General features: G+C 42.8%; 1 protein-coding gene across 3 annotated transcripts in view; it reads right to left on the bottom strand.

Moving 5' to 3' along the window:
• KCTD1 (potassium channel tetramerization domain containing 1) overlaps nucleotides 1-12,318 on the bottom strand; it is a 213,243-nt gene that overhangs the window by 46,790 nt on the left and 154,135 nt on the right. For all 3 annotated transcript variants that reach the window (XM_043443783.1, XM_043443784.1, XM_043443782.1), the window contains exon 2: nucleotides 2,055-2,233. In XM_043443783.1, coding sequence (XP_043299718.1) covers nucleotides 2,055-2,233 — 179 coding nt within the window. The remainder of the gene's footprint in view (nucleotides 1-2,054; nucleotides 2,234-12,318) is intronic.

The raw sequence follows: 12,318 nt of genomic DNA, 5'->3' as shown, positions 1-12,318 counted from the left end.
GTCTGGACAAATGGTTAAAAATATCTCCTTGGAATGGCTCAGCAGTTCTGCAACAGGTGGGGACATTAAAGATGAAGGACCAGAAGATGCAGGCAAGGACGCCTTTGAGCCTATAAGAATCCAGGCAAGAATCCAGAAGTGAGGCTGTTACTGTCGTCTAGGAAATGAAGGAATGGGATATATTTGGAATTTGGAAGGCAGTTTGAAAAGAAACAATTGCTGGGTTTGGCAGGGGATTAAGTATAAAGGCAATACTATGTGTTGGGCACAGGGCCACAGCATGCTTTCTGTAATCACATATAATCCTCCCAATAACCTTGGAAGAATATATATTTGTTTCTATTTCACAAGACAGAAGATAGGCGTTTAGAAACTGAACCTATCCATGGCCAAATAACTATTAAATGGGAGCGTCAACTTTCAAACCTGGGAATAATGAACCACAAATTGTTTTTGATGTTGCTCCCAGGATACTGTGGCTCATTGTACGGGACAAGGAAGCACAGAGAAAGACTGAGAAAAAAAGGTGATCACTGTATCTTCTCTAATTAAGTTGGAGAAAGAGATACTCAATTTATGATATATGTTAAGTATCAGGAGGTGTGGGGAGGGAGAGGTTCAATTATGTACATGCTTTTTGAATCTCTGAATATATAGTTCAGTACTGTCCAACAGTAATAAAGAGCGAGACACATGTGTAATTTTGTATTTTCTGGTAGCCACATTAAGAGTAAAAAGGAACAGGTGAAATCAATTTGGATATATTTTATTTAACTCAATTATTAACTTATGACTCAATATATTATCCCACTGGGGCTTCTCTGGTGACTCAGTGGTAATCCACCTACAGTGCAGGAGACACAGGATACACAGGTTCGATCCCTGGGTCGGAAAGATCTCCTGGAGGAGGGCATGGCAACTCACTCCAGTATTCTTGCCTGGAGCATCCCATGGACAGAGGAGCCTGGTGGGCTGTAGTCCATAAGGTCACAAAGAGGCAGACACGACTGAAGCGACTTGGCACACAGGCGTATTCCTTCATAAAATATCAGACAGTGAAGTGAGACGAACAAAAAACGAAAGAGCCGTCTTCGTGCAGTTATGACCGTGATTTCATCCGTGCTCCCTCCTTAGGCTGTAAGTTACCTGATACGTCACACTGTAGGAGGTGCTCAAAACCTGCAATGAGTGCGCTTCCGAAGCCCAAGTGCTCTGTTTCCATTTCATCTGAGCAGAAACAGGTAGGGAAAGCTCCTTATCCCGACATCAGCCCACGTGAGCTCATGCCTCTTACTCTACTCAACAGCCTGACTGCCTAAGATAAACTCCCTAATAGGTTCTGCCACAGCCCCCAGATCCAGATGGGCTGAGGTGGAGGTGGGAGCAGTGGGGTCTGGGGGTGCAAAGTAAATTGTTTCCTTGGAACTCCTTTAGAAATGGGTGGACGGGGACTTAGGAGGGGAGCTCTCCTCAGAGTGGTGTACAGAGCCTGTCTGTACGACAGCCGCCCCCCTTCACATCCTTTTTATATTTGCTTATCTGCCTTGCACTCTTACAGTTCCACTGCCCTTCATTTCTTTTCAAGCAAGATTATCTTTCTGGACTTTTGCCAGGTGTTCTAAATATACTGCCCTACTGATAAGAGTCTCGATTTTTTTCCAGTTCACACGTTGGTGGGCCAAATGATCCCTTATAAAATTCTAAAACTTGATAAGAAAGTGTGTTTTAGCAGAAGAGAACAGAAGAAAGGTCAGGGGGAGAAATCACCATCCTTTGTTTACTATGCTAAGAAAGGTGAAGATCTCAGAGGAGTGAACTATCGCAGAACTCCATCCTCGGTGACACTCTCACGCGCACTCGGCTAAGCTCTGGATCAAACCCTGACTCACAGATTTACATTCGTGTCCCAGGGCAGTGTTTGGGGGCGGGGGGGTGGGGTGGGGGGTGGGTGCGCAATGCCTTCACGTCCTACTCCTGGCCACGGTGAGGCCACGCTGCAAAGCTGGTCAAAGGAAGAACAGTTAGCTCATCAAACACATGCACTCTTGTATTACCTTGACTCGGGGTATTTGGTGAGGGTGGCCAGGCTGCTGGTGTACATGTGGCCGCCCACGTCGATGTGGACGGGCGCGTTGGATTTTGTGAGCTGTGCTGGAGTAGGAATGCCTTGATTGTTCAGTGGAGATGCAGGAGATCTAGTGATCAGAGGTCTTGACATATTGGGCCGACTGTCCTACAGAGAGAGAAGCAAGTTTAGACATGTTTGCTTTATTTAGTGGAGAGAAAGGAAATGCATACCTCCTACAGAATAAGCCAGTGACTAGCGCTGATATTCGTTCACTAATAAAATCTGGAAAATCAGCAAGCTCTCGCTTTTACCGTCATGCATATGAAAAAAACCCGAGATATGTGACAAAGAAAAGGAAAACTTCCCATGCTCAGAATCAAGGAGCTGAACTAATATTTGTTTCACATTGAACCACGCACTGTGATGGCTTATTTTACTAACGAATTCTTGCATTTAACAATTGGTTAATGGCTTGTGGAGAACTACTATTCACTACAAATGAAAAGATAATCAATACTTGAAATGGTCTCCATCCAGATAAAATACATATGCTATAGCCTTCTCTTGGAAAACTACCTTATTGCTACGGGCTGGGGATAAATACAGACCTTCGGCCCTTTGGTTCTGCGGAACGGTCTCTTCAATTTCTATTTTCCAAATCAGGAGAAAGGGGGCGTGGGGCATGACTGGTCTAACCATCAGTTCACACACTCAAAGCAACCTTGTAAACAGGTACCAGAAACTCATCAGTCAACAGATGAAACAAACAAAAAAATAACCCACATCTACCCACTGGGTTCCTGCTTCTCTCACCAGAAGACTATGGAACTGGGGACACCTTGAAAAGTGTGTCCCCTCCAGAGATTAGGTATGTCCTTGGGAGCCACGAGCCAGCTGCTCTCATGCATGCTGAGCTCATAGAAGAGATAATTTTCCAAGGTGGGGCTGAGGCACATGGGGTACAGTGTGCTGCCCCACAGGCAAAGGTATCCTGGAAACAAACGAAGCAGAAGGAGGACATCACATGATGGCACGAGAACGTGCTGAAGAAACTGTACTCTTGAGAAAATAAAATCTGCCATCCTTTCCATGGATACAATATATATATATTTCAAACACCATCCAAACATGGTCGATCGCTTTCATATTCGAGCCCAAACCACAGACAAGTCAAGTCAGGTCTCTGGCACTCAAAGAAGGGGGTCAAATATTTAGAATCTACAATTAGGAAAAAGCTCAAACAGCACTTATGTCTGAATTCTGCCAGGCGATCGCCACGAGGGTGCTTGTAGATTTACAATTTAGCCAGAGATTGTTTGCAAACAATGTGCGGCAGAGTCAGTGATAAGGCATAATAAAGGGATTTTGAGAAATGCCTTTGATGGAGATTACAAATGGGAAGTCATCTAGTTTTTGTGCATAAAGCCCAGCATGATGAAATGTAAATTTGCAAAACATCCTAGATTTTAGGATCCAAAACAGCTTCAGGAGTTACCTGGGGCACAACTGTTGGACTAGTTAGCATTAACCACATGTCCAGGCAAGACTGGGAATGCACGTTCCTTCTGGAACTCCGCATCTACTGTGAATGGGGTGGTGATTGAGCTTTTACGCAAAATGTTGACCATCTGTGTGGTGCTTTTCTCCGTGCTGAATTAAACAGAGCCCTGGAACAGTCATAGAAAGAGTTCATGCTTTATTTCTTAAACTGGGGGAAGTGGGTTTGTAGATGGTCACTGTGTCATTCTTTGTATGTTCCTGTATATTTTTAACAACTCAATATAGATATTAAAAGCACAAGGGATGACTGCAACACAGAGAGAAAAGTCAAAGAGTTACTGGACGGGGAAAAGAACTAAAAAAACAAGGACACACATCAGTAGGAAATGTAAAGCAGTGAAGTCTGGGAAATATTCAACAGCATTTTAAAATCTGGGTGTCAGAAAATGCGTTTTTTCCTTTAAAAGTACAATCGTGTAACCTGCACTTTTAAGAGCTACATACTACCCGACTTCCTTTTAGAAAATGATCTCTTGGCTAAAGATACACACACACACACACACACACACACACACACACACACACACATCCCAGTCTGTTACAATTACACACACACACACCAGTCTCCGTTACAATTCAGCCCATCACAGCACTGCAGCGTCTGTAACAGTTTTTCAATTGGACACATTCCATACCCTGCCTCAGGGTGCTGGGGTAAAAATGAACAGATTTGCAGGGTTAATACTGTAGTTAGACTGTGACCTCACTCAGCACAGCTCTAACACTGCCAGGTCTACGGAGAAGAAGGAAAAAAGAAAGCGTAACTGATTGGTTGAAGGAATCCAGATTTCTCAGAATATATACCATGTACACTGAAAATCATATATGTATGGATATTGCTAAATTTAAAATGAAACCAGTGTTTCCTTGTGGGAGGGGAGGATGGGAAGTGGGAGATTAACCCTTTAGGACAAGGAGGAAGTTTCCTAATGGGTGGGCTCAGGCAGACTAGTAAGACTTATTTTTTTTTTAATTGATTTGTCTCTGCCAGATCTGGCAGCACACGGGATCTTCTATCTCTGTGGCGGCTTCAGCATCTAGTTCCCTGCTGTTGTTAGTCACTCAGTTGTGTCTGACTCTTTGCAACCCCGTGACTTTGTGACTGCAGCATACCAGGCTTCGCTGTCCTTCACCACCTCCCAGATATGCTCAAACTCATGTTCATTGAGTGGTGATGCCATTCAACCATCTCGTCCTCAGTCATCCCTTTCTCCTAGTTTCCTGACCAAGGATCAAACCTGTGTCCCTGCATTGGGAGCACAGACTCTTCGCCACTGGACCACCAGAGAAGTGCCCCCCCCCTTTTTTTTTAATTGAAATATAGTGGATGTAACAATGTTGTGTTAAGTTTCAGGTGCCCAGCAAAATGATTCAGCTATACATATCTATATCTATATTTAGACAGCTTCCCTGCTGGCTCCGACCACCAGGAATCTCTCTGCAACGCTGGAGACCTAGGTTCTATCCCTGGGTCTGGAAGATCCCCTAGAGAAGGGAATGGATACCCACTCCAGTGTTCCTGCCTGAAGAATCCCCGTGGACAGAGGAGCCTGGCGGGTTATAGTCCATGGGGTCATACTGAGCAACTAACACTTTCATTTCACATATGTATGTACACATACACATATATATGTATATGTGTATATATCTGGTCTTCTCAGGTGCCACAGTGATAAAGAATCTGCCTGCCAATGCAGGAGATGTAGAAGATGCCAGTTCGGTTCCTGGGTCTGGAAGATCCCTTGGAGAAGGAAATGGCAACCTGTTCCAATAATCTTGCCTGGAAGATTTCATGGACAGAGGGGCCTGGCAGGCTACAGTTCATGGGGTCACAGAGTGGGACAGGACTGAGCACACACACACACACACACACACACACACACACACTTATCTTTTCAGATTCTTTCTCCTTATAGGCTATTATAAAATATTGAGGCCAGTTTCCTGTGCTATACAGTAGGTTCCCGTTGCTTCCAGTAAGACTTGAAGCGTTACAATTAGTCTTTGGTGAGCTCCTCTCTGAGGCTCTCTTCTCATCCTGGCAGTTTTCTGTGTTCTGTGTTTATCCCCTTAGATCATTTCTAAGGTATAAACTGCTATCAGCTAATGGAATAGAGGGTTTTCACTCAGTACTTTCCACATTGGTGCAGGCTGAAAGGACTTTTTAAATCCATAGGCTGGGGGTAGGGGGGGCATGTTTGGGGCTGGCTGGTCTGAGCGCTTGTGGGAGACACTCAGATCTGTTGCACTGATTCCAGGTGCTCCAGCTGACTCAGCCGTGGCCACCTCCTCCCCTCGCTAGTGACCAGAACTGGCGCTCTCTCTTCTTTAACTGAACCCTGAGGTCTCAGATACGATGTCTGCACCTGCCTGCAGCAGCCACTTCCCTACCAGCCTAAGAACGAAGCCAACATCCAGGCTGGCTGAGCTGGATCCTCCCTGGCACTGTTGAGACACCGAATCCACCAACTCTGAGTCTCCAATCTCTAAGTTTCCTGATACTCGGGAAGACAAATTCATCTTTAAAGCTAGACTGAGCTCGGACTTCTGTTACTTACTCTGCTTCCTACCTTTCCTGGATACAGCCACCTTCCCATAGGTCATTTGGGCTGGTGAGATTTGGCCTGTGATACCCAGAACAGCTGCCTGCAGACAGACACAGCAAAAACTTTCTATCCTATTATCACCATGCTTCAGCTCCACGTTCCCATCTTTAATCACTTTCCCAGCATCATCTCATTAGTTGGTATGTGTCTTTCAACATCACTTCCGATGAGATGAAAACCATGAACTTTAACCAGAAGAGAGCACAAGTGTTTGGAATGCGCCAACATCGCTGCTGGAGAAACAGCTCAGGGCACTGAGGTGTACTTGGAAAAGTGGCCAAAATGGTGGTGTTTCTGATAATTCCCCCTCTGGAATAGACTCGCCCGGGCGGTGGGCTGGTGGAAGGAACCCCATCCTAATGTTAAGTTACTTGGTTACGGTCCCCTCCTCCTGTAGCCACTGTTCCTTCCTTCCACAGTCTCAGGCAGTGTCCCTAAGGATGCACATACCCCGGGGAACAGGACAGGCTGGTCCCTGGCCTCAGCAAGCTGGTTCAATGGGAGAGAGGAGACAGGAAACAATCAACTACAATAAGCAGAGGGAAGCCAGGTTACTGTGGCCATTTTAACTACAAGGACATGTAATCCAGGCTTGGGGGCTGCGAGGAGAGGTGGGGAAGACTACCTGGAGACAGTCTAAGCTGAAATCTGATGGATGAGAAGTCAGCTCACTGCGGGATGCAGGAAGGAGACCACGTGATACGTTCTAGAAATTAAAATTTCTAGTAAAATTTCAGTACGCTGTGAGAATTCCCCTACTTGTTTTCTTTCCAAGTATGGAGGGAAAGTGCAGGAAATGGAAGCTTGGAGATGATGGTCTGAGGACCACAGAATTAAATGGCAATTTACAATGAAAATATAAATAAACCCACCATAATATTACTATGATGGGAAAAGGGGGAAGAAGAAGAGGAAGGAAACTCACAGCCAGTTTTCTAAGCAGCTGTCTGACAGAACTTTCTGCAAGAATGGAGACAATGTTCCACATCTTCACCATTTAGTAGGGTGGCCATGAGCCATGTGTGGCCATTTGAGGACCTGAAATGTGGCTAGTGCGACTGAGGAACCGAATTTGTAATTTTAATGCATTTTAACGAGTTTAAATGTAATGTAGGTAGGTCAAGTGTTGGAGGCAACACTGGAGGCAACCGACTCCAGTATTCTTGTCTGGAGAATTCCACGGACAGAGGAGCCTGGTGGGCTGCAGTCCATGGGGTCACAAAAGTCGGACACAACTGAGCAACTAACACTAGGTCAAGTGTGGCTAGTGGCTGTCACGTTGGACAGGACAGCGCAGTAAACCTTGTTTGAATTTTTCTTGATATATGGAGGCCCACATCATGATAAACTTGAACTTTAATCACTCAGGGAGAAGCAGGGGCATTTTAAAGTGAATACAAATGGTTTATGACCCCATCCCCTCCAACACATTCATTTCCCTCTCTCCTTCTAACTGTACTTCTGCCTTCTTTACTGATTTTATGAAAATAAAAGAGATAAGTAACCATGCAGTGAGGATGTTCCACACACTACATCTCTGGGTTTCAGAGAAGCAGCTGAGACATAAAAGCACATCCCGAATGACTCCACTCCCAAGAGGTTACAGGCAGCAAAAGGAATCTGTGATGACGGAGCTCAGAACACTGGCCACCTTTTTTTTGTTGGCAGGGCGGGTAGCTGGCTAGGAGGGGATAAGAATGAATCTTCTGGAGAGCTAGAAAAGTGCTGAATCTTGATCTGGGAAGTTAAACAGTTACATACATACGTATGTGCATGTGTGTGTGTGCTCAGTCGTATCCGACTCTTTGAGACCCCATGGACTGTAGCCTGCCAAGCTCCTCTGTCCATGAGGATTCTCCAGGCAAGAATACTAGTGTGGGCTACCATTTCCTTCTCCAGGGGATCTTCTCAACCCAGCGATTGAACCCGAATCTCCTGCATTGGTAGGTGGATTCTTTAACTGCTGGCTGAGCTACCTTGGAAGCCCATGCATACGTGCACCTAAGATTTATTCACTTGACTTTTAAGTTCTACTTAAAAAGAAAACAAACCAAAAAATAATCTTGGAAGAAACTCCTCCAATCCAAGCACTTTTCTGTTCAGATACTTATTTAAATTTCTGTGAGATACTTCTTTTAAAAGCCAAAAAGACATTTATTATTTTCTCCCATCCGATTCACCAAATCGGACTCTAATACCCAGACATGAAACGGCAGCTGAAATTCTATTTCTAATTCTCCATCCCCTCATTTCTACCCTGTATAGATTTTTCAGGCATGTTCATTGCTTTATCTTTAAAATTTCCATTTCTCAGCTGCTTTCAGTCTGTGGCTTCCTTGTACGTTAATCATCCATCTCACCTACCCAACAGAGCAGCAATGATTCTGGGAGAGGAGAGTCCTTCAAGGGATTTGACTTCAGGCATTTTTTAAAAGAAGCTAATGAAAAATGTGCCTCCTAAATCTAACCTTGCTGTGTGCTGTTCAAACAGGAGCCCCAGGGGCACTGCCTGGAACAAATGAGCTGAAGTTTAAACTGAAAGTTTTAATGACTTTATTTGTTAAGAACGTATGCCCCTGTCTCATGTCACGTTCCACTATCAGGTTGGACTATATTATCTCTTTCACTGGGAAAAGAAACAGGTTTCTCAGGGATACTTCCAGAAAAGCATGTCAATATAGTAAAGCATTTACCTGTATTATTTGATACTGTCATTCATAACATGCAATAGAGCAATGAAGGAACTTAACACAAATCTTAACTTTTCCACAAATTTCAGCCTGGGTTTAAAATACATGTATTTATATCACCTGCACTCTCACACACGTACCCAAGTATATCACACACACACCCCCAGAAAATGAAAGTGTTCGTGGCTCAGTCATGTCCGACTCTGCGACCCCATGGATTCTAGTCTCTGTCCATGGAATTCTTCAAGCAAGAATACTGGAGTGGGCAGTCATTCCCTTCTCCAGGGGCACCTTCCCAACCCAGAGAAGGAACCCAGGTTTCCTGCACTATAGGCAGCTTCTTTACTGTCTGGGATACTTCCAGAAAAGTATGTCAATAGTAAAATATTTACCTATATTATTTGACACATGCAATACAGCAGTGATGGAATTTAACACAAACCCTAACTTTTCCACAAAATTCAGCCTGGGTTTAAAATCCATGTATTTATATCACCCGTACTCTCACACGTACCCAAGTAGCATCTCAGTCATATGGAATGCATGGAGAGTGGGGAGTTCTGATTAATTCTGTTTTCTGATACTGGGCCAACCATTTTGGCCATGTAGCTTGTAATCAAAGTGTCATAGACAAGGATCTTGCTTCTGAGGGTAGAAATCTGGCATTGCCTTGGGAGGGTTAGTTTAAAGCTGACACCATCTTGCTGGACTCACAGTAAATGTTCTCATAGAGAAACATCCCCTAAGTTGTGTGCTGAGACTCTCAACCGTAAAACCAGCATATTCTGTAAGGGCCCTCATTGTTTCTTCATTCAAGTAATATTGACTGGGTTCTTGAGAGGGTAGCCAGGGCCTTCTCCTGAGGATCTTCCCCACCCAGGGATTGAACTCTGGTCTCTTACGCTGCAGACAGAGTCTTTACCATCTGAGCCACCAGGGAAGCCTGACTGAGCTCCTACCATGTGTCAAACGTTACTTTAATAGCAGAGTGACAATGGGGAGAGAGAGAGAGAGAGAAATAAATCGCTTCTTATAATTTCACATAGGTTAAACAAAAAACAAACAAAAAAACAAGTCCGAGCAATATTTCAAAATTGAAGACTGTTTCTGTCAATCTCTGAAGTCAGTGGAGAAGTAGGCTGAAAAGTCTTCTGAGCATCCAAATTTGTTATCAGATCTTCCATTCATTTTATTCACAGGTACTCCCTTCAAACTCACAGAACCTGCTTGCTCCTGACTCAGAGATTCATAACAAGTGTGGTCATTGGTTTTCTAGCCTATACAAGAATCACTCCAAATTAATTCATCCCCAGATCAAGCCCCACAGTAACCTAGATTGTAAAATATATAATAAAATGAAGAAAAACTTCTGCACAAATATGATGAAAAGAAAACTTCTTTTTAAGGTAAAACAATTTTGAAAACTTCACGTAGCTAGAAAAAATAAACCAAAAGAGAACATCTCAAGTGTGCAGGAGAAAGTACCCTGGTTTTTGGAATCTGAAGACCTGGTTTGAGTTCAGGCTCAGTCTTTGGGTCATCTTGGAGAAGTTACCAAACCTACAGGGCTCCAGCTTTCTCATCTCTAAGACAGGATGAATCTTCCCACTCTACAGAGAAGTAAAGCTGGCAGCCGGTGAGATGTTGGTGATAGCTTACAATATAGGATGTTGCACAGAGAAAAGACAGAGGAATTTCTGCAGAAGGAATTCTTTCCTTCTGCACATGAAAAATGAAATTTAATACATCCGTACACTCCATGTACAGGGGAGATGTCTATGGATCCAGCAAGACAAACAGAGAACGTTTAAAACAGCTGAGGAGTAAAGACTCATAGATGAGAAAGACAGCATTTTATGCCGATAAAATATTACATAATGGGGTATAGATAAAGAAAAACAGAATAAGACAGGGATCTCCCTGGTGGTCTAGTGGTTAGGACTTTGCCTTCCAATGCAGGGGCTGTAGGTTCTATCCCTGGTCCGGGAGCTAAGATCCCACAGGGCTCACAGCAGAAACACCAAAACATAAAGCAGAAGCAAAATTGTAACAGAGTCAATAAAGACTTTAAAAATAACTGTCTATATCAAGAAAAAAAATTTTAATTAAAAAAAAAATAGGATGGAAAACCACAAGATGAGAGTCGGACAAAGCCTATGAAAAGAAGTAGAGAATGAGATCATCACGGTAGGTTCATAAAATGAAATAACACGTGAGCTGTATTGATTTTGTTTTCAGATCAAATCTTAATTTCACAGATTAAAAAAAAGGAAATAAAAAACAAGAGGCTTCAAAGTTGTTTCAAAATGACTACCAACTGTGTTAAATTAATCTGTAATTACTTCCTAATCTGAAATAGCAAAATGTTACTTACTCTTCTTGCCTCGGGCCAGGAGGATGGCTTACTACTGTTTATCTATTTTAACGCACAATATTTATCAGATATGGAGTGTCCTCAATGTGCCTTCTTCCCTCCAATAGTGAAATACGTATCCAAGAAGTTCCCTTATTCGATTATCAAGCTGGGACCATGAAAAGAAAACTATTTGCCAAGATTTCTCTGCCTTTTTTTCCCCTCAAAAATCAAAGTGAATTTATAAAAAGATAACATTTTGACAGAATTTTGCTGTGTTTATTATAGCTGGATTAATTTTTAAATTAAATTTCTTGGGCAGTTTCAAATATACTTAAAAAATCACAGACTAGTATTTTTAAATAGACATTATAGCTCAACTATGGATATTACTGTTGTTTTTTTTTAATTAAAACATAGCATTAAAGTGAAATCAGGCTCTGTCACAGTTCTAGAGGGAAAGGTAATTTTTTTTTTTTTGCAAAAATAGGTGTAGGTACAATGAAAATACCTGAAATTAAATGCACCCACATGTCAGTAGGGTGTAGGACTGGGTAATGATGTTACAGGCAAATTTTGTTTTTGTTTTTTCTCTTGTACTTTATGATGTTGAACACTAAAATTAAAGAAAAAATTCTATTAAAAAAAAGAACAGGAAAAAAACACCCAGCACTATATTGCCCAATTGAATCAATTAGTACATAGTCTTGGCATGCTGTTATATTTTACTTTCATCATCAGTATTTTGTGGACATTTTAAAATGAAGAACAGAATGAAGAAATACAGAAATGGAACAGAACTTAGGAATGAAGCTTCCTTTCCTTTTATTTTCTTGCCAGGGAGGAAATGTGCGGAACAAAAAATTAAATGGGCCTCAGGTCATAGTAAGCTCATATTTAGCTGACACGGAAGTCTATTTAGTTTGATCCTGAAAGAAAGGGGCAGAAGCCTATGGTTTCTACACTCCTGGGAACTATCTGGTCATCCGTCCCTGCCTTGGGGTCCCCTTGATTCCCAGATCTAAAACCCAGCAAGAGCAA

The sequence above is a fragment of the Cervus canadensis genome, chromosome 23 (genome assembly GCF_019320065.1).
Source record: "Cervus canadensis isolate Bull #8, Minnesota chromosome 23, ASM1932006v1, whole genome shotgun sequence".
Classification (NCBI taxonomy): Eukaryota; Metazoa; Chordata; class Mammalia; order Artiodactyla; family Cervidae; genus Cervus; species Cervus canadensis.
Note: the sequence above shows the minus strand (reverse complement) of the source record. Positions and strands in the feature narration are given on the sequence as shown.